Source organism: Dendrobates tinctorius, unplaced genomic scaffold (genome assembly GCF_039654945.1).
Source record: "Dendrobates tinctorius isolate UK_male_01 unplaced genomic scaffold, ASM3965494v1 ptg000322l, whole genome shotgun sequence".
Taxonomy (NCBI): domain Eukaryota; kingdom Metazoa; phylum Chordata; class Amphibia; order Anura; family Dendrobatidae; genus Dendrobates; species Dendrobates tinctorius.
Genome location: NW_027361989.1, coordinates 3,170,705 through 3,198,524, shown reverse-complemented (window position 1 = coordinate 3,198,524; position 27,820 = coordinate 3,170,705). Strand labels below are relative to the sequence as shown.

The 27,820-nt window shown below is 46.9% G+C and overlaps 1 protein-coding gene across 1 annotated transcript; it reads left to right on the top strand.

Annotated features, from left to right (window-relative positions):
* Positions 1-141: 141 nt before the first annotated feature.
* On the top strand, positions 142-25,712 carry LOC141074029 (uncharacterized). The gene is made up of 2 exons (XM_073561544.1): positions 142-230; positions 24,467-25,712. The coding sequence occupies exon 2, from the start codon at positions 24,619-24,621 to the stop codon at positions 25,585-25,587; it is 969 nt and encodes a 322-aa protein (XP_073417645.1). The 5' UTR covers positions 142-230; positions 24,467-24,618; the 3' UTR covers positions 25,588-25,712.
* The last annotated feature ends 2,108 nt before the right edge of the window (positions 25,713-27,820 follow it).

Below are 27,820 nucleotides of genomic sequence, written 5' to 3'. Positions count from 1 at the left end.
CTTGTGCTCAGTCTTGTTTTATCCACCAGTATTATATGTTTTATACTTGTGTAATGAGAGCGGTGGAGATGGCAGGATTAGAGCTGATCATAGATGGGACTTCTCCATCTGTCGGTGACTTTTACAATATTTGTTTCAGGGTGAAGATCTGACCCATATTAATACTACAGAGACATATGTGAGGGGTGATGAGTGGTGTAAAGAGGAGATTCCCACATATGACTACCCAGGTGAGTAGTAACCACTGAATGCAGAGAAGTCACAGATTCCTCTCAGTCACCGGCTGTGGCTGCTTTATCGGTGGTGTAGTCCGGCCGTATTACCATGATCACCATTTTGTCTCTAGATCACAACATTCTCCTCCACCCAAAACTGTTCAAATGACTTTGGGCAGTGAAAGCCCTTTTCTATAGAACTTACAACCAATTACATTGTTTCTGATCCTAAGGAATTCAGATTACTGCACAATCTCTCCTGAAATGGGGAGCAATATTATTTTCTCTAATCTTCTGCTCAGGATCCATAGTAGATCCAATGCTCCACCATAAATGAGGGCAACTCTAGTTTACTGTTGTTTAATCTGTATTTGTAGTTTTCAGTTAATGAGATTTCTCGTGCTCTGGGGCGGGGCTGTGGGCGGGGCTTTATGTGGTGCTCTGATTACATATTCATCTGTATTGACTTATGACAGGTCGCTGATCCCTCACTGACCTGCCCCCATTATTACATAATGCATATAATAGCATTGATATTATTGGTGATAATGCCTATAATATTGTGGCCATTGTGAGGCTTAGAAAAAAATTACATCCAGCAAAATGTCAACTTATCCAGATGTGTATTGATCACCTTGAACCTTCAAGTGCTTCACAGAAGTTAATTACGTAGAGCCGTGAAAATAAAAAATCATATTTTTTTCTCAAAAAATGATCGCTTCTCTCTCACCCATGACAGCACCATGGAGAGAGGGGATCCGCCCATCAGGGACAGGAACCTACAGATAAAAATGGCGGCACCTCTCCTCCACCCCTGGTTGGGTTCCTGTCCCTGACGGGTGACCTACAGAACCGCAGCAGCTTACCTAATAGGAGATCCAGGGCTGTCCCGTCCGGGGGCTCACAGCGGGGAAGCCCCTGTCATGGCGGGTCGGTTCCTGAAGCCGCCACCGCTGCAGCCGACGGGCTCGACAGGGTGAGCTGGGGGGAGAGGACTGAGCCGCCGCTCTGGAAAGGATTCTGGGGCTGGTGGGGACCCGGGACACACACGGGCAGCGCCATGGTACAGAGGTGTACCAATATGGTGCTGCCCCAGAAATGGACAAATGACTTCTGAGTCAGCGCACTGCGCACTCCCCGGGGCAGACAGCGGTGCAGTCTGGTAGAGGAGGTGACGTCACGCGCCGCGAAATTCGAAAATGAAAGTGCTGGAATTGCTCCTGGCTGTAAGCGCCCTGTAAGTATGGAAGACAGCGACCAGCAAGAGGAGCAGCAGCTCAAGCAGCAGCCTAAGCAGCAGCCCAGGCAACAGCAACACCAGCATCACCGGCAAAAAGAGCAGGACAGGAGTGATGGCCGATCCAGTCGCCACTCCACGCAACGCAGCAGGTCGGCTGCAAGGAGCAAGTCGCCATCCTTGGATCAGCCCGTACGGGACCTGAATCCACCTCCCGAACCGATACCTGCAGCCGCGCATATCAGGTGAGTGACCTTCGAGAATGTTCACCATTGTAATAGACTTCTTTTCCCTTATCAGGGAAAAAAGAAGGGGGAACAAAGAACAGGGAATGCCCCACTTATAGCAGAGCCCTGCGAATCCTGCATACAGGAAGTTCTTTGTGAGGAAACCCCGGATTTCGCCTTGGACCTAAGTGCTGTAATCAGATCAGAGGTTCAGAGTGCCCTTTTATCCCTGAAACAAGGGGAAAAAGTTAAAAGGAAGGACGCTGGAGTGGGTTCCCAGTCAGAAGTCTCGGCGTCAGGGGAGGTTACCTCACATACCTCAGTCACCGGCTCATCATCCTCAGACGAGGAAACGGGAGGCCATCATTGTTTTCCCCCAGAGGAGGTAGACACGCTAGTTAAGGCAATAAGATCTACCATGGGGGTGGCAGTCCCTCACCCTGATAGGTCAGTCCAGGACATAATGTCTGGGGGACTGGGCCAAAAGAAACAGAGTGTTCCCGCTAAACGAGAACATACAGGGCCTTAAAAAAAGAAAAGGGAAAAACCAGAGTGGAAAAACGCCACGGTCCCTTCCCTTAAGAGGAAATATCCCTTTGATGAAGAGGCGTCCACATCTTGGGACAAAGCCCCGACACTAGACGTAGCTGTCGCCAAGGCCTCAAAAAAGTTTTGCACTCACCTTTGAGGACACTTTTAGGGTACTCTGAAGGACCCCTTAGAGAAAATGGCCGATACCTTCCTCAAGGGCACTTGTAAATCAGCTGGGGGAAATCTGAAGCCAGTTATAGTGGCAATATGTACCTCCAGAGCCCTTATGGTATGGGTGGATCAACTAAAGAGACAGTTAAAGGAAGGTACACCCAGAGAGAAGATTCTGGAATCTATTCCAGTAAATAAGGGGAGCGGTGGCATTCTTGGCGGACTCATCAGCTGACTTGGTGAGATTATCATCTAAAGCAGCAGCCATGTCAAACGCAGCCCAAAGAACGTTGTGGCTCTAATGTTGGCCAGGGGATTTACAAACTAAAATGAACCTAGGTCGATCCTCTGCGAAGGGAAGTTCCTATTCGGGGAGACGCTAGATGACATCCTCCAAAAGGCAGGGGATGAAAGAAGGGATTCCCAAATCTGGGTCCTACAGTGTTTGAGGTCCTTTCGTAACAGAAAGTTCTTTCAGAGCAGAAATAGGATGACAGAAGGAGAGATATGGGGATTCTCTTCGGTAACTCGTCCCGAGACAAGAAACCCTCTTGGTGACATTTGCCCAAGGTGGGGGGGGGGGGGGGGAGTCTAAACCTTTTTCTCCCAGCTTGGAGGGAAATCTCGAACAGCCCTTGGTTGGTAAGTCTGATTGGCTCGGGCCTAAGGATAGACTCTCTCTCTCCCACTGTAATGTAATGTCTGCAAAATATGATGTTTTCTGTTGGAACCTTCTAGAAGTCTCCCATTTTCTTATCAGGACATTGCAGGCTGCCATGTAGCTGCAAATCCCCCCTTTCTCTTCCCCCCACACACACACCAGTGTCTTCATGGGCACAGCTCTGTGAAACCTGAAGCTGTCCATTTCCTGTGAGCTAGGAATGTTAATTAAGCTACTGGAAAAGATGTTCCTTTGTTCTCAGATCAGTGGCTGAATGAAACTATGGGTGATATTAAAGAGACTACCGTAAAAACCATACGCAGCAGAGATATAAAACCCACATTTCTGCGAAGGGCACAAAACCAGCTGTCTAAACCCCTAAGTTTCACGATTCTCGGACTTCTAGAAAATGAGATATGGATTCCTTCTAAACGGTGTGTCCGAAATACTGCATATTTGGGCTTGAATTATTGTAATCAACAAACTACAAAGAATGATACCATGTGCGTGTTTGTGCGAACTTCCTCCTGCGAGATACAGTTATATTAAGTTTTGTAGTTTGATTCTAAATCCAAGAGTAGGGGGCAGACCCTCTCCAGACTGCCCCTTCCGTGATGTCACACAGCAGAGGCTATAAGGCATTCCCTTGGCAAAACCAGTTCAGAGCAGCTGAAGTCCTCATGCCAGAGAGACATGCCGATGAGTGGCGACGTTTGGTTACGTGCCCCTCCCCCTCCAGCCACATGGGATGCCTAAAGATTCATAAGCAACCGTGAGTGTACTTTCTGTTTTCATCCACTTTTGTTTTATACTTGTATCTGTACATATGTAATGTCTCAACTTTATAGCAACTTTTATCTATATAATCACTGCCCTCATTTTGGGGAATAAATGATATAATAATTCAGTCTGTCTTCATGCTCTTAGAAATGAACTATACGCCTTATTTAGATAATCGCTATTAATTTGGGGTTTGTCACGGACCCTCTTAATTAACTCTGTGATTAAGTAAAGTGTGGCTGGTGGCAGCGTAATGTGCGCGGCTGCCGAGACTAGCTGGCAGTACAGAAGGGTCTTATATTGCTGAATGAGGGGCTGCGGCCACAGCATTGATAATTCCTTACTGCAGTAGTCTAGAGGTCAGTGCACAACAAGCAGCCCATCCGGCGACTAATTATCCTAGGTGCAGTTCCCTGACTGACCTGAGGGTAAGGGGGGCGCCGGAGAGCTGCAAGTTCCAAAGTGGAACTGAGAAAGTGGGATATACATAAATCTTCGCAGTTCTTGGAAGGTTGTTAGCAGAGGTGGGGGCATCCAAAATAACCCCCCCTGTGGTAAATTGTTAGAGCAAGGTTAGTTTGCTGCATTTTGTTCACATGGTGCCAGTGGTGGGATAACTAAGATAAGCCCCCACTGTGCCTGTGATAGCCATGTGCCGGCAGTGTGTCGCATCCCTCCGTCCACTGATACACCCGTGTCAGTGGTGGGATTGTGACATATTGGTGACACAGGGTCTGCTGTCCGTCACGTTTTGGTGGCAGCGGGACCCCTGTTCGTCATATTTGGTGGCAGCTGTGGGCTGTTCATCACACACACCTCAAAAATACGTGGTAACTCCATACTCCATAAGATCTATACGAGAACAAAAAACTCTCGGAAATGAGGTCCTAAGTTTACTAAAGAAAGGAGGAAATGGAGTCAACCACCAAAATCCTGTTCCCACACTGCCTTATGACAGTATTAGATCTCAGCGACGCATACTATGACGTCCCCATCCACAAAGACTACCGAAAATACCTCAAACTGCCGGTCTCTATAAATGGCGAGATGAGTTTCAATACAGGGCCCTTCCGTTCGGAATATCTATAGCCCACGAGTTTTCACGAAACTAGTGGCAGAAATGATGGCCCACCTAAGGCAGCAGGACATATTAATAATTCCATGTTTGGACGACTTTTTAATAGCAAGCGACTCGGCTCAAAATGCAAGGAACGGAGGGACAGAGTGATGAACACTCTACAGAACCTCGGCTGGCTTCTAATCCTGGAAAAAATCAAGGTTGCAGCCCAGCAAAATTCAGGAGTTCGTAGGACTAACACTGGAATCAAACACCCAAGAGTGTTACCTCCCGGACCACAAAAAGAGAGAATTGCTCAAATGATAGCAAAGGCGATTCAGAACCCTTCCATGACACTAACAAAAGCAATGTCACTACTAGGCTCTCTCCTCTCTCTCCGCCTGCCTGCCGGCGGTCCAGTGGGCACAGCTACATAGGAGAGATCTCCAATGGGATGTATTAGCCAACCAGTTAGCATTAGGAGGTCACTTAGAGGGTCGCATTACCCTAGATTCCAAAACTTCATTCCCTAGCCTGTTGGGGAAACACAGACAACCTATCCAAATGGATTCCGTGGGTAATAAAAATCACATATAATTACCGCGGATGCCAGTCCCATGGGATGGGGAGCACACATGAACAGCAGGGTGGCTCAGGGGGAATTGGGAGGCCAGGAATTAGAAGCCTCCTCAAACCAAAAGGAACTATGGGCAGTAGGCTATGCCTTAACACACTTCCTATCCATGCTGCAAGGTCATCATGTCCGCATATTTTCGGACAATCAAGTGACAGTGGCCTATATAAATCACCAGGGGGGATCCAGGTCCCGAGCCCTAATGAACACGTCCTCCAAAATCCTCACCCTAGCCGAGATAAACCTACTATCTCTTCCTGCACTGCACATACAGGGAACAGAGAACCAGACAGCAAACTTTCTGAGTTGCACTCAATTGCGCCAGGGAGAATGAGCCTTTAAACGGTCCATTTTCGGCAGATTGTGGAAATGTGGGGAATCCCAGACATAGATCTGTTTGCCGACTACAAAAATAAAAAAGTGGAAGAAAAGGGGGAATCCTCGGGCCCTGGACGCCTTGATGCTCCCGTGGACACAGAACCTAACGTATGCCTTTCCCCTGATCATTCTCATTCTGGCTGTCATAAGGAAAGTCAGAGAGGATGGGTCGAGAATGATACTGATACCCCCCTTCTGGCCAAAAAGAACTTGGTTCTCCTGGCTGAGAATGCTCTCGATAACTGACCCCTGGATCTTACCAGATCTCCCGGACCTACTGTCTCAGAGACCAAGGTTACACCCTCGGGCAGTGAACCTCCATTTTACAGCATGGAATTTGAAAGGGCACTGCTGAGGAAAAGGGGGTTCTCCGAAAGCCTAGTTTCTACACTACAAAAGAGTAGGCAACCGACCACGACGAGCCTATGGGAGAACTTTGAGGAAATTTCTGTCCACCTCCGGGACAAGGGTTCAGGATGGGGTCCAGATTGACAGAATTGTTGAATTTCTGCAGAGGGGCTTAGAGCAGAGACTGGCGGTTAACACACTGAAAATACAGATAGCAGCCATAGGTGCCCTTTATAACCAGGATATGGCAGGCAGCCCCGGGGTAACATGGTTTATTAGGGCCGCAACCAGGTCCAGGCCAATAGTCAGCCTGAAATTACCATTGTGGGACCTGAATCTCGCACTATCCGCACTAACAGGTCCCCCGTTTGAATCTATCCAGTCAGTACCCCTAAATATCTTATCATTAAAAACTGTGCTTCAGGTGGCGCTATCGTCGACTCGCAGGGTGAGCGATATTCAAGCTTTATCAGCGGCGCCACCGTTTACTAAAATACTAGACGACAGAGTCATCTTAAAGCCTGACCCGGCATATCTATCTAAAGTAGCATCACATTTTCATAGGTCCCAGGAGGCAGTCCTTCCTTCCTTCTGCCCAAACCCTAGGAATAGGGGAGAGGAAAGATTTCATACCCTAGATGTAAAGAGGTGCCTAGTTCAGTACTTAGAGGCCACCAAAGAATGTAGGAAGGAAGGCTCTCTCTTTGTGTGTTTCCAGGGACCTCGGAAGGGACTCAAAGCATCTAAGAGTACCCTGGCAAGGTGAATAAGGGATGCGATTGCCAGGGCATATTCATCAAGTGGAAATACCATCCCGGAAGGGTTGAGAGCTCATTCCACAAGAGCGATGGTGACCTCATGGGCTGGAAGATCGGAGGTATCTATAGAACAGATCTGTAAGGCGGCCACCTGGTCATCACCTTCTACCTTTTTCAGACACTATCGTTTAGATCTAGCCTCTACGTCTGACCTGACCTTTGGGAGAAGGGTCCTTCAGGCTGTGGTCCCTCCCTAAGCTACAAATCTCTGAAATTCTCTCCGTGGTGCTGTCATGGGTGAGAGAGAATAGCTTAGTTACTCACCGATAACGGTGTTTCTCGGAACCCATGACAACACCCGCTTATTCCCCCCCTTCATGTGTGCGGTGAGCACGTTTTACTGTTCGTAGATTGGTTTTCATTTAGACACGGTGCTTCTTGATAATATGCAACATTACAATGTTATGTATATTCTTTTGTTGTTAACTAACCTGGAGACCCTCTGATGCTCTGTAACCAACTGGGGGCGGAGGAGAGGTGCCGCCCTTTTTATCTGTAGGTTCCTGTACCTGATGGGCGGATCCCCTCTCTCCATGGTGCTATCATGGGTTCCGAGAAACACCGTTATCGGTGAGTAACTAAGCTATTCACCCTCTTTTTTTTTCCAAAGGGTAACAGGAGAAATTGGATGCCAAAAGTTGTTGAGCAATTTCTCCTGAGTACGCCCATACCCCATATGTGGAAGAATACTACTGTTTGGCTGCATGACAGAGCTTGGAAGGGAAGGAGCGCCATATTGGAGATCAGATTTTGCTGGAATTGTTTGTGGGTGACATGTCACATTGTCAGAGCCCCTGAGTTGCCAGGACAGCATAAGCCCCCAAAAGTGACTACATTTTTCCAAATACTTCCCTGAATGAATTCTTCTAGTGGTACAGTGAGTATACTGACACCACAGCTGTTCCATAGAAGATTATACCATTGGGCAGTGAAGAAAAAATAATAACTGTATTTTTCGGACTATAAGATGCACCCAAAATTTTCAAAAGGAAAATAGGGGAAAAAATGTGCCAAATGGGGGTCCATCTTACAGTCCGAATTCAGCTTATCGGGGGGATCAGCACAGGTGCAAGAGTGGTCACAGAGGTTGTTTGGTGGCCCAGGCCTCCGGAAAATCCCATCCCAGGCTGGTGTGGCAGCGGTGCTCTGTGCTGGGGTGGCAGCGCTCTGTGCTGGGGCGGCGGCAGCGCTCTGTGCTGGGGCGGCGGCAGCGCTCTGTGCTAGGGAGGCGGCAGCGCTCTGTGCTAGGGAGGCGGCAGTGTTTTGTGCTGGGGCGGCAGCGCATTGTGCTGGTGTGGCGGCAGTGCTCTATGCTGGGGCGGCGGTGCTCTGTGCTGCGTGGGGAGCTATGCCGCCATTTTGTCAAAGCCGGAGGCCCCTGCAGCTCCATTGCTGCGATGCGGTGGCAGAGATCTGAATCCGAGCATGCGCCGCCCACGGCGGCCATTTTTCCGGAGACCACCGCATCCCAGCAATGGAACTGCGGGGGTCTCCAGGCTTTGACAAAATGCCAGCGGAGCTCTCCACGCAGCACAAAGCACCACCGCACTTTAGAATAAACCCTAACAGTAACTCTAACTTTAGCCTAACAGTAACCCTAACAGTAACCCTAACTCTAGCCTCAACACTCAACCTAACTCTAGCACTAACTCTAACATGCCTTATCTGTTTCTTTTTACTTTATAGCACAATCGCTGACTGACACAGCTGTTTGCAGCAGCACTTGTAACACTGTTTCTTCTCTAATCTCTCACTGACAGGAGATCTGAGGCAGATTGCCCAGAAAAGTTTGCTGCTACAACAAACTTATCTAGTGATTTGTCTCATTGGCTGGTGTGACACTGACGTCATAAGGACCTGAACCAATCAGGTCTCAATGAGGTCGGGGGTCACAGGAAGCGCTGTGTGCCAGAATCCCCCAGTTATAAGGTACATGGGGGGGCCCGATGAGCAAAAAACCGCTGACCGTAGACAAGCGTCGGCGCTGCACAAAGTCCTGCTAGCGCCGACGTTTATCTACTCTTGGTGGTCACAAAGCGGTTAAGTTAAGGGTACCATAATTCCTGTCCACGCCTATTTCATGAGTTAAAAAAAAACAAAAAACTGGAGTCTGAACTGAGAAGGTAAGTTAATGTGTATGCACAATGTAAGTGCAAATTAACACATGACCATTAACCAGAGAAAGCAAAAAACACAAATATCCTAAAATAAAAAATAAATTTCATGAGTTTTACTTTTTTTTTAAATACTGTGGAAGCATGGTTAAAAAGCTATGGTGTAACTACAAAGTTATGGGCCCCTATGCGAACTTTCAAATGGGGTCCCCCCACCCCGGGCTGCCACTAGGAGTTTCGGGGACCCCATACTGGCAAAATTTTCGGGGCCCCCTTGAGACCAGCCCAGGCTCCATCCCCCGAACTGTCCACAGCCTCATCGCTCCCATAATTCCACCCCCACATAGAGAATGAAAGGAGCAGAGGGCAGCTGTCTGACTTGCTATACCATAGAATATAATGCCGCCCCTCATATTATATAACACAGCCTCCCCCATAGAATATAATGTACCCCCCATGGTATATAACACAGCAGCATAGTACATAGCACAGCATCACTGTTAGCGTGAGTGGTCTGGAGCAGGAAACCCCGGGAGTGGACCCTCTGGACCGTGGCACCGAAGGACCCCGGGCGAGCTGCCAGGTGGAACCGACCCCTATACAGGGACCGTTAGGAGCAGGCCTAGGGGTTCGAGTACCACGGTAGCTGGTACCAAGAGGGGCGGCTCAGGATGGATCGGAGTAAGACTGAGACTGGAGTAGGACGGCAGGAACACTGAAGGCAGGACTGGAGTAGGACGACAGGAACACTGGAGGCAGGACTGGAGTAGGGCGGCAGGAGCACTGGAGGCAGGACTGGAGTAGGACGGCAGGAACACTGGAGACAGGACTGGAGTAGGACGGCAGGAACACTGGAGACAGGACTGGAGTAGGTCGGCAGGAAAATTGAAGGCAGGACTGGAGTAGGACGGCAGGAACACTGGAGACAGGACTGGAGCAGGAACACAGGAGACAACTGCGGAAGAGAACAAGGAACACGGGAAGCAGGACTGAGAAGCTGCTGCGGGGAGCAGCCGAGAACGGAACTGCAGGAGCAGAGCGTACACGATGTAGCGAGGCCAGAGTGCTGGAAACACAATGATCAGGCACCTCCCTCAGGGGGAAGCAGCCTGATATGGCCCCGTCTGGTCCACCATTAGTCCAAAGGTGCTTCCGGGTCAGGGCACAGCCGGAGCATAAGAAGCAGGAAGGAGGCGCGGCCGCGGCCTATGGTGCATGCGCATAGCATGCAGGGACGGCATCGGTCGCGAGCCCGTCTCAGGTGACCGCTGCGGCCGTCGGGTGGAGAGAGGCTGCGGCATGGGAGCGGAGGCCAACTGCGGCGTGGGAGCGGAGGCCGGGTGAGTATGGCGGAGTGATGTAATCATCACATAGTATATAGCACAGCATCACATGGTATACGGCACATTACCGCATGGTATACAGCACAGCACCCCCCCATTCCCATTCTATACAACACAGCACCCCCATGGTATACAGCGTAGCATGGTATACAGCCCCCCATGGTATATAGCATCGCATGGTATACAGCACAGCACCACATGGTATACAGCACAGCACCCCACCATTGTATACAGCACCCCCTGTTGTGAATTCGCTTTCTGGCCTCCCTCTGGTTATTACTGAAGGTAGTGGAGCTGGTCAGATTGACAGAGGGATTGTGAGTTCTCTTTCTGGGCTCCCTCTTGTGGTTACTGGAGGTAATGGAGCTTGTTGTGAGTTCATTTTCCCCTTCACTACTGAGGCCCGATGAACTCCCTCTTCTGGTAAGGAAAGGTAGTGAGCCTGATTATCAGGCACCTGAGCCTAATGATGATGACTGGCTGAGTGGAGTTACGGACTGGATATAAGGCTGCCGACGCCCTTCTGCCCTGCGGGTGATTTCTCTGTGGGATCCTTGGAGACCAGTCTGAATTCCTGCTCTTCTAAAGCTAAGTTTTTCTGCTCTGCTTTTTGCATTTGTGCTTTGACTTTGTTTGCTTTGTTTTTCTGGATTTCTGCCATTCCCTGCTGGGGTGAGCTGAATTCCTTTAGCTCTGTCTTCTGAAAATACCTGAGTGCTGATATAGTTTTTGAAGCCTAGCTGCTTCAGGGTCTTTTTCCATATCAGCTGTTGGCTTATGTCTTTGATAGGGTTTTGGCAGATTGCAGACAGCAACCTTCCTTTCCTGTCCTATTCGCATTAAGCATGGGGATGAATGGAAGACGGCGTTTAATACTCCGGAGGGACATTTTGAGTACCTGGTGATGCCTTTTGGGCTCACTAATGCCCCTTCTGTCTTACAGTGCTTCATGAACGATATTTTCCGAGATTTTGTCGATAAATTTTTGATTATCTATCTGGATGATATTTTGATCTTCTCCAAGGATTGGGATTCTCATGTGGAACATATTCGGACTGTGTTCCGGATCTTGAGGGAGAATTCCCTGTATGTCAAAGGATCTAAATGCCTTTTTGGAGTACAGAGGATTTCTTTTTTGGGATTTATTTTGTCTCCGTCAACTATTGAAATGGACCCGGCCAAGGTACAGGCCATTTACGATTGGGTTCAGCCCACTTCTTTGAAGGCCCTCCAGAAGTTTTTGGGTTTTGCTAATTTTTATCGGAAATTTATAGCAAAATTTTCTAGTATTGCCAAGCCATTGACTGATTTGACTAAGAAGGGTGCTGATGTGTTAAATTGGTCTCCGGAAGCTGTTTCTTCCTTTCAGGAGCTGAAGCGAAGATTCACTTCCGCCCCGGTTTTGCGGGAACCTGATGTCTCACTTCCGTTCCAGGTAGAGGTGGATGCTTCTGAGATTGGTGCAGGAGCTGTTTTGTCCCAAAAGGATCCTGTAACATCTAAAATGAATCCCTGTGCTTTCTTTTCCCGAAAGTTCTCTCCATCTGAACGTAACTATGATGTGGGGAATTGGGAACTGTTGGCCATGAAATGGGCATTTGAGGAGTGGAGACATTGGTTGGAGGGAGCTAAGCATCAAGTCGTGGTCCTCACTGACCACAAGAATTTGATTTACCTAGAGTCGGCTAAGCGCTTGAACCCTAGACAGGCTAGGTGGGCCTTGTTTTTTACACGTTTTGATTTTGTGGTTTCTTTTCTTCCTGGAACTAAGAATGTCAAGGCTGACGCCCTCTCTAGGAGCTTCTTTGCTGATTCTCCTGTGGTGACCAAGCCTGCTACCTTCTTAGGCGAAGGGGTAGTTCTTTCTGCCATCTCGCCCGATTTGAGACTTGCTCTGCAAGAGTTCCAGGAGGACAAACCTGAGCGTTGCCCCAATGGAAAGTTGTATGTTCCTGACCAGTGGAGGAAGAGAGTAATGTCTGAAGTTCATTGCTCCGCATTGGCTGGTCATCCAGGTATTTTTGGTACTAGAGATCTTGTGAGTCAGTCCTTTTGGTGGCCCTCCTTGTCTCGTGATGTCAGGAATTTTGTGCAGTCCTGTGGGACGTGCTCCCGGTCTAAATCGTGTTCTCGCTCTAGTGGGTTGTTGATGCCTTTGCCTGTCCCCAAGAGGCCATGGACCCATATTTCAATGGATTTCATCTCTGATATGCCTGTCTCTCAAAGGATGACTGTTATTTGGGTGATTTGTGATAGGTTCTCTAAGATGGTTCATCTTGTACCACTCCCTAAGTTGCCGTCTTCCTCTGAGTTGGTGCCCCTGTTTTTTCAACAGGTGGTTCGCTTGCACAGGATTCCTGAGAACATTGTATCTGACAGAGGAGTTCAGTTTGTGTCTAGATTTTGGAGAACTTTCTGTTCCAAGCTGGGAATTCAGTTGTCCTTCTCCTCTGCTTTTCACCCTCAGACCAATGGGCAGACAGAGAGAACAAACCAGACTTTGGAGTCATATTTAAGATGCTTTATTTCCACTGATCAGGATGATTGGGTTTCATTTTTGCCCTTGGCCGAATTTGCTTTAAATAATAGAGCTAGTTCTGCCACTTTGATGTCACCTTTTTTTTGTAACTTTGGGTTTCATCCTCAATTCTCTTCAGGGCAGGTGGAGCCCTCTGCCTGCCCAGGTGTTGACACTGTGGTGGAGAGAATGCACCAGATCTGGGACCAAGTGGTAGATAAGTTATCTTTCTCCCAGGAAAAGGCCCAGCGGTTTTCCAATCGACATAGGACCATTGGTCCCCAGTTTAAGGTTGGTGATATGGTGTAGTTATCATCAAAAAATATTGCTATGAAGGTGGCTTCTCCTAAGTTTAAGCCTAGATTTATTGGACCTTACAAGATTTTGGAGATTATTAATCCGGTCTCTTTTCGTTTGGCTCTTCCTGTCACATTTAAAATCCATAATGTGTTTCATAAGTCCTTGTTGAAGAGGTTTGTTGAACCAGTTGTTCCGGGGGTGGCACCTCCAGACCCTGTATTGGTTGAAGGTAACATGGAATATGAGGTAGAGAAAGTACTGGATTCCCGTCTGGCTAGACGGAGACTCCAGTATTTGGTTAAGTGGAAGGGTTATGGTCAGGAGGCTAATTCCTGGGTCTCTGCCTCTGATATTCATGCCAAAAGATTGGTGCGTGCCTTTCATCGGGCTCACCCTGATCGCCCTGGTGGCGTGGTTGAGGGTTCGGTGACCCTTCCTCAAGGGGGAGGTACAGTTGTGAGTTCATTTTTCCCTTCACCAGTGAGGTCTGATGAACTCCCTCTTCTGGTAAGGAAAGGTAGTGAGCCTGATTATCAGGCACCTGAGCCTAATGATGATGACTGGCTGAGTGGAGTTACGGACTGGATATAAGGCTGCTGACGCCCTTCTGCCCTGCGGGTGATTTCTCTGTGGGATCCTTGGAGACCAGTCTGAATTCCTGCTCTTCTAAAGCTAAGTTTTTCTGCTCTGCTTTTTGCATTTGTGCTTTGACTTTGTTTTTCTGGATTTCTGCCATTCCCTGCAGGGTGAGCTGAATTCCTTTAGCTCTGTCTTCTGAAAATACCTGAGTGCTGATATAGTTTTGAAGCCTAGCTGCTTCAGGGTCTTTTTCCATATCAGCTGTTGGCTTATGTCTTTGATAGGGTTTTGGCAGATTGCAGACATCAACCTTCCTTTCCTGTCCTGTTTAGTTAAGCTTGGGTCCCATCGTTTGCTCAGCCTATCTTTCTATCTGTGTGAGTGTTTTTTCATCTTGCTTCACGTCATTATATGTTGGGGGCTGCCTTTTACTTTGGGGTCTGCTCTGGGGCAGTTTAGATTTCCTTTTCTGTCTTTAGGCTATTTAGCTCTCCGGCTGTGATCGAGGGGTCTAGGACACCGTAGGAACCCCACACGGCTACTGCTAGTTGTGTTGATAGGTTCAGGGGTCTGCAATCTGATAGTTGCCAACGTCTCTGGTTTTCTGGACATAGCTTCTATTTTTGTGTCTGCCTCCTACGGTGACTCATTCATAACAGGAGCTGATCTGATTAACAGAGGCTTGCCACCTGATAATGAGGACGATGATTGGAGATCTGGAGTTTCAGATTGGGATTTAAGACAGCCGACTCCCTCTATCCCTGCTGGTGATTTTCTTCTTGCCTCCTGAGGTCTGATGTTTCCAGCTCTGTCCCTGCATGTTCAGCTAAGTGTTCTTTAGCTATTCTGTTTAAATTTGATCTGGTTTTGTCTATTTTAGTTTTGTGCGGGTCAGCCAGCTCCGGCTGGGGCTGTGCTGAATCACCGTCCATATGTTACTGCTTGTGCCAGTTTGTTTTTGTCCCTTATTAGATTGGCCTCTTTTTGCTCTGCTTTCAGAATATACCAGAGTGCTGATATAGTGGGTGAAGTCGTGTGACTTCAGTGTTTTTTGCATCAGACGTGTTGGACTTTTTGCAGGGTTTTTTGCGTGATTGCAGACAGCGTGTTTCCTTTCCTGTCCTGTCTAGTCAGTGTAGGCCCCATCATTTGCTCAGTCTATTTTCCTGCCTGCGTTTGTGTTTTCATCTTGTCTCACCGACAATATATGTTTGAGGGCTATCTATTCCTTTGGGGTTTGCTCTGGGGCAGTTTAGATTTCCCCTTTCTTGCTTTAGGCTTAGTTAGCTCTCCGGCTGTGCCGAGGTGTCTAGGATCATCGTAGGTACGCTCCACGGCTACAGCTAGTTGTGTGGATAGGATCAGGGGTCTGCAATCCGCTTAGTTACCAACCTCTCTGGTTTTCTGGGGCTTAGCTTGGGCTTGCTCTCCTCCTCGGTGACCCAATCATAGCACCCCCCATGGTATACAGCACAGCATGGTATAAAGCACAGCACCCCCCCATGGTGTAATAATAATAATAATAATAATAATAATAATAAATAATCTTTATATAGTGCCAACATATTCCACAGCGCTTTACAGTTTAACAGTTTCAAAACTCAAGTCATAAGTAACAATGTTAACAATACAATAATTAAAGCAGAATAAGACGAAATAAGATGACCCTGCTCGTGAGAGCTTACAATCTACAATGAGGTGAGGGAGATACAAAGTACAGGTGTGTATTTACATTTGTATTTTTACAATGAAGGTCCAGCCATTTTGAGGGAGTGAAGGATGGATAGAGATAGTGAATGGGCTACACACGCACACTTACACATAGAATGACTTTGATTAGTGAATGTGATAGGCCACTGTGAACAAATGTGTTTTGAGGGAGCGCCTAAAGCTATGCAAATTGTGGTTAGTCCTAATTTCTTGGGGTAGAGCATTCCAGAAGATAGGAGCAGCATGGAGAAGTCTTGGAGTCGGGAGTGGGAGGTACGGATTAGTGCAGAGGTAAGTCGAAAGTTTGCAGAGCACAGCGATCGGCTATGCCGATAGACAGAAATGAGGGAGATGTGGGGGGGTGCCGCACTGTGGAGAGCTTTGTGGGTGAGAACAAGTACTTTGAATTGGATCCTATAATGAATGGGCAGCCAGTGTAATGACTGACGAAGAACGGACACGTCCAAGTACCGATTAGCCAGATGGACGACCCTGGCCGCTGCATTAAGAATGGACTGGAGAGGGGATAGTCAAGTGACAGGGAGGTGTTGTGAGTTCATTTTTCCCTTCACCAGTGAGGTCTGATGAACTCCCTCTTCTGGCGAAGGAAGGTAGTGAGGCTGATTACCAAACAGCTGAGCAGGTAGATGATGACTGGGTCACAGGAACTGATGACTGGATATAAGGCAGCCGACGCCCTGCTGCATTGCTGGTGATTTTCCTGCTGGATTCTTGGAGACCAGTCTGATTTCTGCTTCTCAAAGCTAAGTTTTGCTCTGCCTTTTGTACTCTTTAGTTCTGGTTTTGTTTGCCTTGTTTTATGGAGTTCAGCCATCCCCGGCCGGGGGTGAGCTGAATTCCATTTTTGTCTCTGATCTGTTGATCTCTGGCTCTGTCTTCAGAATTTACCTGAGTGCTGATATAGTCTTTTTGAAGCCTAGCGGCTTCAGGGCCTGTTTTTCCTCCTTCGGTGACTCATCCATTACAGAATCACCAGCCATACCGCAGATCCTAGGGTACTCAATAGCAGGAAAGAATTGTAAGAAAAAAAAAAGGTGTCAGAATTTCTTTGTGTATATTTTTTCCTCTATCTCTGAGGCCATAGGGGGAATTTTTTTTTTCTCTCAATGGAGATGAAGCAATTGTCTGATCGTGTGGAGCAGCTCGCTGCGGAAGTGCGGGGAATTTCCGCCTATCTTACTCATTCACATGCTGCTGGACCAAAGATCCCTACTCCTGATGTGTTTTTTGGGGATCGGTCTAAATTTTTGAATTTCAAGAATAATTGTAAATTATTTTTTGCCTTGAAGCCTAACTCGTCGGGGAGCTCCGCGCAGCGGATTAAAATTGTCATGTCTTTGCTGCGCGGCGATCCCCAGGATTGGGCGTTTTCTTTGAAACCTGATGATCCTATTCTAAATAATGTGGATGCATTTTTTCAAGCCTTGGGGTTGTTGTATGATGAACCTAATGCTATTGATCAGGCTGAAAAGGCCCTGTTGGCATTGAGCCAAGGTCGGGATTCTGCAGAGTTGTACTGTCAAAAATTCCGAAAGTGGGTGGTCCTTACTACCTGGAATGATGATGCCTTGGCAGCTCTCTTTCGGAAAGGTTTGTCAGAAACCGTAAAAGATACTATGATGGGATTTCCTGTTCCCTCAGGTCTTGACGATTCTATGTCATTAGCCATTCAGGTTGATCGGCGTTTGCGTGAACGCAAGACCGCACGAGAGGTGTTGCCACCTGTTGAACAAATGTCTGAACCTATGCAATGTGATAGAGTTTTGTCCAGGGAGCAACATCAGGAGTTCAGAAGGCGTAATAAGCTGTGTTTTTTTTTTGTGGAGATGCCTCGCATATTATTTCTGTCTGCCCTAAACGAGAGAAACGTTGTGCTCACACGTTTTCTGTGGGTGGTGTTCAACCTAAGTTTCTTCTGGCAATTACTCTGATCTGCTCCCTGTCCACATTTTCCGCTAAGGCTTTTGTGGATTCGGGAGCAGCTCTGAACCTGATGGACTTGGATTTTGCTAAACGTTGTGGATTTCCTATGACGCCTTTGCGGACGCCTATCCCTTTGATGGGTAATGATGCGACTCCTTTGGCGAAAAATAAACCTCAGTTTTGGACCCAGGTGGTAATGCGGGTCGCCCCAGACCATCAAGAAAATTGCAGATTTTTGGTGTTGCATAATTTGCATGATACCATTGTTCTGGGGTTTCCCTGGTTGCAAATCCATAATCCAGTTTTGGATTGGAAATCTGCGTCTGTGGTGAGTTGGGGTTGTCGGTGTGCCCTTAGTGATGCTCCTGTTTTCTCCACCTCTCCCCAGTCGCATGATGTTCCTGACTATTTGGCTGACTTTTATGATGTATTTAGTGAGAATGAGTCTGCGTCTTTGCCTCCTCATAGGAGTTATGACTGTGCAATTGAGCTGAGCCCGGGGTGTAAATTTCCCAAGGGTCGGCTTTTCAATTTATCTGTACCCGAGCACGAGGCTATGCGATCCTATATTAAGGAGTCGTTGGAGAAGGGTCATATTAGACCATCCTCTTCACCCTTAGGTGCTGGGTTTTTTTTCGTGGCTAAAAAAGATGGTTCATTAAGGCCTTGTATTGACTATCGTGCCCTCAACAAAATTACTGTTAAATATCAGTATCCGTTACCCCTGATTTCTGATCTATTCTCCAGAGTTAAAGGTGCTTGCTGGTTTACCAAGCTTGACCTCAGGGGGGCGTATAATCTTATTCACATTAAGCATGGGGATGAATGGAAGACGGCGTTTAATACTCCGAAGGGACATTTTGAGTACTTGGTGATGCCTTTTGGCTCACTAATGCCCCTTCTGTCTTCCAGTCCTTCATGAACGATATTTTCCGAGACTTTGTGGATAAATTTTTGATTATCTATCTGGATGATATTTTGATCTTTTCCAAGGATTGGGACTCTCATGTGGACCATGTTCGGACTGTGTTCCGGATTTTGAGGGAGAATTCCCTGTATGTCAAGGGATCGAAATGCCTTTTTGGGGTACAGAGGATTTCATTTTTGGGATTCATTTTGTCTCCGTCAACTATTGAAATGAACCCGGCCAAGGTACAGGCCATTTATGATTGGGTTCAGCCCACTTCTTTGAAGGCCCTCCAGAAGTTTTTGGGTTTTGCTAATTTTTATCGGAAATTTATAGCTAATTTTTCTAGTATTGCCAAGCCATTGACTGATTTGATTAAGAAGGGTGCTGATGTGCTGAATTGGTCTCCGGAGGCTGTTTTTTCCTTTCAGGAGCTGAAGCGAAGATTCACTTCTGCTCCCGTTCTGCGGCAACCTGATGTCTCACTCCCGTTTCAGGTAGAGGTGGATGCCTCTGAGATTGATGCAGTAGCTGTTTTGTCCCAAAAAGATCCTGTGACATCTAAAATTAATCCCTGTGCTTTCTTTTCCCGAAAGTTCTCCCCATCCGAACATAACTATGATGTGGGGAATCGGGAACTGTTGGCCATGAAATGGGCATTTGAGGAGTGGAGACATTGGTTGGAGGGAGCTTAACACCAAGTCGTGGTCCTTACTGACCACAAGAATTTGATTTACCTGGAGTCGGCCAAATGCTTGAATCCTAGACAGGCTAGGTGGGCCTTGTTTTTCACACGTTTTGATTTTGTGGTCTCTTTTCTTCCTGGCACTAAGAATGTCAAGGCAGACACCCTCTCTAGGAGTTTCTTTGCTGATTCTCCTGTTGTGACCAAGCCTGCTACCATCTTAGGCGAGGGGGTAGTTCTTTCTGCCATCTCGCCCGATTTGAGACGTGCTCTGGAAGAGTTCCAGGAGGACAAACCTGAGCGTTGTCCCAGTGGAAAGTTGTATGTTCCTGACCAGTGGAGGAAGAGAGTGATGTCTGAAGTTCATTGCTCTGCATTGGCTGGTCATCCAGGTATTTTTGGTACTAGAGATCTGGTGAGTCAGTCTTTTTGGTGGCCCGCCTTGTCTCGTGATGTCTGGAATTTTGTGCAGTCCTGTGGGACTTGCTCCCGGTCTAAACCTTGTTCTCGCTCTAGTGGGTTGTTGATGCCTTTGCCTGTGCCCAAGAGGCCATGGACCCATATTTCAATGGATTTTATCTCTGATATGCCTGTCTCTCAGAGAATGACCGTTATTTGGGTGATTTGTGATAGATTCTCTAAGATGGTCAACACCTGGGCAGGTGGAGCCTTCTGCCTGCCCAGGTGTTGACACTGTGGTGGAGAGAATGCATCGGATCTGGGACCAAGTGGTGGATAAGTTGTCTCCCAGGAAAAGGCCCAGCGGTTTTCCAACCGGCATAGTACCATTGGTCCCCAGTTTAAGGTGGCTGATATGGTTTGGTTGTCATAAAAAAATATCGCTATGAAGGTGGCTTCTCCTAAGTTTAAGCCTAGATTTATTGGACCTTACAAGATTTTGGAGATTATTAATCCATCTCTTTTCGGTTGGCTCTTCCTGTCACGTTTAAGATTCATAATGTGTTCCATAAGTCCTTGTTGAAGAGGTTTGTTGAACCAGTAGTTCCTGGGGTGGCACCTCCTGACCCTGTATTGGTTGAAGGTAAAATGGAGTATGAGGTAGAGAAGATACTGGATTCCCATCTGGCTAGACGGAGACTCCAGTATTTGGTTAAGTGGAAGGGTTATGGTCAGGAGGATAATTCCTGGGTCTCTGCCTCTGATATTCATGCCGAAAGATTGGTGCGTGCCTTTCATCGGGCTCACCCTGATCGCCCTGGTGGCATGGATGAGGGTTCGGTGACCCCTCCTCAAGGGGGAGGTACTGTTGTGAGTTCATTTTTCCCTTCACCAGTGAGGTCTGGTGAACTCCCTCTTCTGGCGAAGGAAGGTAGTGAGGCTGATTACCAAACAGCTGAGCAGGTAGATGATGACTGGGTCACAGGAACTGATGACTGGATATAAGGCAGCCGACGCCCTGCTGCCTTGCTGGTGATTTTCCTGCTGGAATCTTGGAGACCAGTCTGATTTCTGCTTCTCAAAGCTAAGTTTTGCTCTGCCTTTTGTACTCCTTAGTTCTGGTTTTGTTTGCCTTGTTTTATGGAGTTCAGCCATCCCCGGCCGGGGGTGAGCTGAATTCCATTTTTGTCTCTGATCTGTTGATCTCTGGCTCTGTCTTCAGAATTTACCTGAGTGCTGATATAGTCTTTTTGAAGCCTAGCGGCTTCAGGGCCTGTTTTTCCTCCTTCGGTGACTCATCCATAACAGGGAGGCCAATTAATAGAGCATTGCAGTAATCCAGGCGGGAGTGGGTCATTGCTACAGTGAGGGTTTTTGTTGCTTCCATGTTGAGAAAAGGGCGGATTCTAGAGATGTTCTTTAGGTGTAAGCGGCAAGAGCGGGCAAGAGATTGTATATGGGATGTGAAGGAGAGATTGGTGTCAAACATAACACCCAGACAGCGCGCCTGATGCCGGGGTGTTATTGTGGTACCACCCACAGAGAGGGAAATGTCAGATTTAGGGAGGTTAGTAGACGGCGGGAGCAGAAGAAGTTCAGTTTTGGAGAAGTTGAGTTTCAGATAGAGAGTGGACATGATATTGGAGACTGTGGACAGACAGTCACTGGCGTTCTGTAGTACAGCGGGGGTAAGGTCGGGAGAAGACGTATATAGTTGTGTGTCATCAGCATAAAGATGTTACTGAAAGCCAAATCTGCTGATGGTCTGTCCAATTGGGGCTGTGTAGAGAGAGAAAAGAAGGGGGCCAAGGACTGAGCCCTGAGGTACCCCGACAGCAAGAGGAAGTGGAGATGACGTGGAGCCAGAGAACAAAACACTGAAGGAGCGGTCAGAGAGATAGGAAGAGAACCAGGAGAGAGCAGTGTCCTTAATGCCTAGTGACTGGAGCCTAGAGAGTAGGAGATGGTGGTCAACAGTATCGAAAGCTGCAGATAGGTCAAGAAGAATGAGCAGAGAGTGGTCACCGTTACGTTTTGCTGTCAGAAGGTCATTGGTCACTTTGATGAGTGCAGTTTCAGTCGAATGTAGGCGGCGGAAGCCGGTCTGTGAAGGGTTGTGAGTGGAGAGGTAACGGGTAAGGCGGGAGTAAACTAAGAGTTCCAAAAGTTTAGAGATGAAGGGGAGATTGGAGACTGGTCTGTAGTTGTTGGTGCAGGATGGGTTGAGAGCGGGTTTCTTTAGTAATGGAGTAACAATGGCGTGTTTGAAGGAGGATGGGAAAATGCCCGAGGAGAGGGAGAGATTAAAGATTGTAGTTAGGTGGGTTGTGACGACTGGAGAGAGAGACTGGAGGAGATGTGAGGGAATGGAGTCAGTAGTGCATGTAGTCGGACGAGAAGAAGAGAGGAGTCTGGAGACTTCTTCTTCTGTGATGGGATCAAATGTGGAAAGTGAGCCAGGGGAGATGCAGGAAGGGATGGGAGTCACAGCACTTGGTGGTTGAGAGATTTCCTTACGGATATTATCTATTTTTTCTGTCAAGTGGGAGGCCAGGGCATCAGCACAAATGTCTGTGATAGGGGCTTGTGCTTTTGGCCTGAGGAGGGAGTGAAAAGTGTCAAAAAGTTTCTTGGGGTTGTTGGCTAGTGAGGAGATCAGGGTGGTGAAGTAGGTCTGTTTGGCGAGGTGAAGGGCAGCATTATAGGTTCTTACATAAATTTGAAGTGGATGAAGTCTTCAGGTGTGCGGGTTTTTCTCCATAGGCATTCAGCACTCCTAGAGCATCGCTGGAGAAGTTGAGTTTGCGATGTGAGCCAGGGCTGTTTTACTCTGTGCTTGGAGGTTCTGAGGGTGAGGGCAGCTACTTGGTCAAGGGTGCTTCTAAGAGTGTCATTGTAGTGATGAACAGCCAGATTAGGACAGGATAAAGAGGAGATTGGGGACAGTGATGAGTGTAGGGAATCTGAAAGTGTCTGAGGGTTAATGGCTTGTAGATTTCTGACTGTGTGGTAGGTAGGAGTAAGCTGGGGTGGGCGAGGATTTGTGAGCGTGAAGGAGAGAATGTTGTGGTCAGAGAGTGGAAGCGGTGAGTTATTTAGGTGGGAGATTGAACAGAGCTGACCGAAGACCAGATCCAGGGTGTTACCGTCCTTGTGTGTCTCAGAGGTTGAAAGCTGTGAGAGGCCTAGAGAGGTGGTTAGTGATAGAAGCTGGGATGCAGATGTGGAGGTAGGGCTGTTAATGGGGATGTTGAAATCTCCCAGGATGAGGGTTGGAAGTTCTGAGGACATGAAGTGTATAGCACAGCACCCCCCATGGTATACAGTCCCCTATGGTATACAGCATAGCACCCCGCCATGGTATACAGCAGAGCATAGTATACAGCACAGCACCCCCCATGGTATACAGCACGGCATGGTATACAGCACGGCACCCCCCATGGTATACAGCACAGCACCCCCCATGGTATACAGCACAGCACCCCGCCTTGGTATACAGCACCCCCATGGTATACAGCACCCCCATGGTGTACAGTACAGCACCCCCCATGGTATACAGCACGGCATGGTATACAGCACGGCACCCCCCATGGTATACAGCACGGCACCCCCCATGGTATACAACACAGCACCCCCCATGGTATACAGCACTGCATGGTATACAGCCCTGCATGGTATACAGCACAGCACCCCCCATGGTATACAGCACCATGGTATACAGCCCCCCCGAGAATGGTCCCACAGTCCTGGCTGTACTGTTGCATAAACTAAAAGAAAAACTCTCCTCACCTTCTAATCGTGCTTTCGCTGCTCCCAGCTCCTGTCTCCTGCTCTGCCTGATAAACAGTTAGTGCGCATGTGTCAGAGGCAGACAGGGGAATGATGGGGGAGGGAGCGTCGGCTGACGCTCTCCTCCATCATTGCTTTGAACTGTACCGACATCATAGACGCCGGTACAGTTCAATGCGGCGGGGGGGTCGGCGCTGACATGGTGCCTCTCTGACCCCCCTCCCGCCCAGCCTGCCCCGCCGCTGGGGCCCAATGCGGGCCTCCTCTGCTCATTGGGCTCCATACGCCAGTCAGGGCATTAATGCCCTGACTGGGGGCCCAGACCCCTAAGCGCTCGGGCCCCGTCGCTGCTGCGACCCCTGTGACCGCGGGTGTTACTCTCCTGTTGAAAAGCAATGTCTGACTTTCATTTGCTCATTTTCACAGATTTTTTATTTATTACTACTTTTGTCAGATTCAAGATATTTCTGTCACCATTGTGGGTTTTTCTATCATCAAACGAGGGGTACCAGCAATTTAGACCACAGGAGGAGTGAATATTTTGATTCCACAGCCACTTTCCGGAAATTAACACGCAGTGGATGTTGGAGAGTGAAAATTGCACATAATGCCCAGATTGTGCTCCAGGAGACACCGCAAATTAAGTGGGTTCTTCTCACTATAATATTGCTAAATACAGGGATCCTAAATGTTGTTTGCGCACACTGCAAGACTCCGGAGTGAGAGCGGATTTTGCTGGATTGGTTTATAGAAACTCTGTTGCTTTTCAACAGCCTTTGAGCCACTAATAGTGTGGGAACCTCTGTTTTTCCAATGACAGATGATGGACCTGAGTGGGGACTTGTTTTTGTGAGATGAGAATTGGTATTATTTTTGCTTACATAACATTGATTGGTTTCTTTCTATTTGATATTTGGGAGGCAGAATGAACAAACAGTTGAACACCACACACTACTGGTTCATCCAACAAGGTTTTCTATTAGACTGTGAATTGTCATTGTCTTGGTAAATAATTAAAGTTTTTTACATAGCTTGCCATTTTTATGGACAGTTTAAGTAGAAATGTTCAAGAATATAAAACTCAAGGATATTTTATTAAAAAAATTGTTTTTTTATCTTAGCAGATGACTGTACCAGGAGATCAGAGGGACAGCTGACATCTTCAACTTTTAAATCTGATGATCTTGAGATCCTACAAGATACAACTGAAGTGATTACCATTACTCCAGATATATCATCATCCATTCACAGCAAAGATCTGTCATCTGATCCTATGAAACAGGTCCCATCTTCTGATTCATTACCGACTACTAAGGAAAATCAAAGTCACAAAAGAGACATTAAAAAGCAAACTGCTCCTAAAGCAAAGAAGTCATTTTCATGTTCAGAATGTGGGAAATGTTTTAACAACAAATCACATTTTGTTACACACCGGAGAACTCACACAGGGGAGAAGCCTTTTTCATGTTCAGAATGTGGGAAATGTTTTAACAACAAATCACATTTTGTTACACACCGGAGAACTCACACAGGGGAGAAGCCTTTTTCATGTTCAGAATGTGGGAAATGTTTTAACCAGAAAGGGAATCTTGATAAACACCATAGAACTCACACAGGGGAGAAGCCTTTTTCATGTTCAGAATGTGGGAAATGTTTTACACGTAAATCACTGCTTGTTACTCACCATAGAACTCACACAGGGGAGAAGCCTTTTTCATGTTCAGAATGTGGGAAATGTTTTGCACATAAATCACTGCTTGTTACTCACCATAGAAATCACACAGGGGAGAAGCCTTTTTCATGTTCAGAATGTGGGAAATGTTTTGCACATAAATCACTGCTTGTTACTCACCATAGAACTCACACAGGGGAGAAGCCTTTTTCATGTTCAGAATGTGGGAAACGTTTTAACAACAAATCACATTGTGTTGCACACCAAAGAATACACACAGGAGAGAAGCCTTTTTCATGTTCAGAATGTGGGATATGTTTTAACCTGAAAAGAAATCTTGTTAAGCACCAAAGAACTCACACTGGAGAGAAGCAATATTCATGTTCAGAATGTGGGAAATCTTTTGCAGATAAATCACTGCTTGTTACTCACCATAGAAGTCACACAGGGGAGAAGCCTTTTTCATGTTCAGAATGTGGGAAATGTTTCAATCTTAACTCAAATTTGGTTAGGCACCAGAGAACTCACACAAGGGAGAAGCCTTTTTCCTGTTCAGAATGTGGGAAATGATTTGACCGGAAAGAGCATCTTGTTAGACATCACAGCAGTCACACAGAGGAAAAGCTTTTTTCATTTTCTTAATGTGGGAAATATTTTACTTGAAAATCAACTGTTAATAAACATCAGAGACATCACATAGGGGAGAAGTCTTTTTTATGTTCATAATGTTGGATCTTCTTAAAGGGGTTGTCTCTTGTCATTCCTCATGTTTACTGATGAAAGGAAAAAATAAACTTTATTAATTCCAAATGTAAAACTATACCCATAATTCACTCCCTGAAGGTTAGTCAGTAGGTCACTAATAGGTTGAGTGTATATAGGATGAGGTGACATATACACACTCACTCTCCAAGCCTCTCATTTCTACTGGTTTCATCATCCTCACCAAAGACGACTCATCAGGAGACTATTTAATATTGACCTATATTCAAGTGAGACTAGACAAAAAAATCTAAAATCATGTTATCCGAAACAGTCAGAAAACTAGCCACATATTGGCAGACCCCAGACCTCAAGCTATATACTTTGTAAGTTTATAAGCCACTCCAGTGTCAGGAATAGATAGTATGTGAAAATACAGTATAATTCTTGTGTTTTTATCCTATAGGGACCGACCTAGTTTGGTATTGTAACTGCTGTTAATTAGTGGTGCAAACAAATTATCCTAGACCAGTGATGGCGTACCTATGGCATGCAGAGCCCTCTCTGCTGGCACGTGGTATCACCTCATCTACAAGTGTCCTCGCTCCAGATCTGTAGCTTCCTGCCTCACATGGCAGTCAGCAGCGCTGCTGGATAACATCATCATTCAGCTCCGCAGCCGCTGTGCCAGTGAGAGGAAGCTTCCGGCGAGTTCGCGGAGAGGTGAGAGGTGTGTGTGTGTAATGATGTGAGTGATGGAGAAGGAAATGATGGGGAGAAGGCAATGATGGGAGTGATGGAGAAGGCAATGATGGGAGTGATGGGGGTGATAGCAATGATGGAAGTGATGGAGAAGGCAATAATGTGAGTGATGGAGAAGGCAATGATGGGGGAGAGGGCAAAGATGGGGTGGTAGTGAAGAGGGCAAGGATGGGAGTTATGGAGAAGGCAATGATGCGGGTGATGGGGGAGAAGGCAATGATGGGGAGAGGGCAATGATGTGAGTGATGGAGAGGGCAATGATTGGGTGGTGAGGAGGAAATGATGGAGGTGGAATGGGCAATTTCTACATGAAGGAGATCATGATGGGGCAATTTCTACATGAAGGGGATCAGGATGGGGCACATTATTAAAAGAATGGGGCATATTACTAAAAGAAGGGGACAATGATGGGGCATATTACTACAAGAAGGGGACAATGAAGGGGAATATTTCAGGGTAGAATCTGCTTGTTATTGTTAGGTTCTTTAGAAGGACGTAGATCTGGGGATTTATTCTGACAGAATTTTATAGGCTGAACTGGATGGACTAATGTTTTTTTTTTGGCGTTACTAACTATGTTACTAAGTTATTCCATGCTAAAATCTATCTAATCTGCATTTTTTTCCCTAAAGATCAAACCAGCCGCTGTGTCTGGAAAGGGCAGTGTGAGTGGCTCAGTGTCAGTGTGTGACAAGCACGCATGAGCTTGAAGCCCCCCTGCTGAACAGAAGAGAAGACTGCAAAGGTAAGTTTCAAATCAATGAATTGTTTACATAATAGAATTGATCATCAAGGTTTAGGGATGGCAAGCGCTGTACAGGGAAGAGAGTTTGCAGCTTTTCCTTCTATACCAGGAAAGATCTTTGAACAAATTATTGAACAACATGTATGTCAGTACCTGGATAAGAATGAAGTGATTAAACAGAGTCAGCATGGGTTTGTAACTAATAAGTCATGTCAGACTAACTTAATTTCCTTCTATGACGGAATCACTGATTGGGTGGATCAAGGAAATGCTGTAGATATAGTATATCTTGACTTCAGCAAAGCATTTGACAAAGTCTCTCATACAATCCTTATTGAAAAAATGACTAAGTATGGAATGGACAAGGCAACTGTTAGGTGGATTCATAACTGGCTTAGTGATCGGACCCAAAGAGTGGTCGTAAATGGCTCCACATCCGGTTGGAAGAATGTCTCAAGTGGGGTACCACAGGGCTCTGTCCTGGGCCCTGTATTGTTCAACATCTTTATCAACGATTTAGATGAAGGAATTGAGGGTAAACTGATTAAATTTGCTGATGACACAAAGCTAGGAGGGATAGCTAATACTAGAGAA

Bases quoted from the DNA above. Each gene is read 5' to 3' on its own strand.
- LOC141074029 (XM_073561544.1), top strand. From the start codon at position 24,619: ATGAAACAGGTCCCATCTTCTGATTCATTACCGACTACTAAGGAAAAT.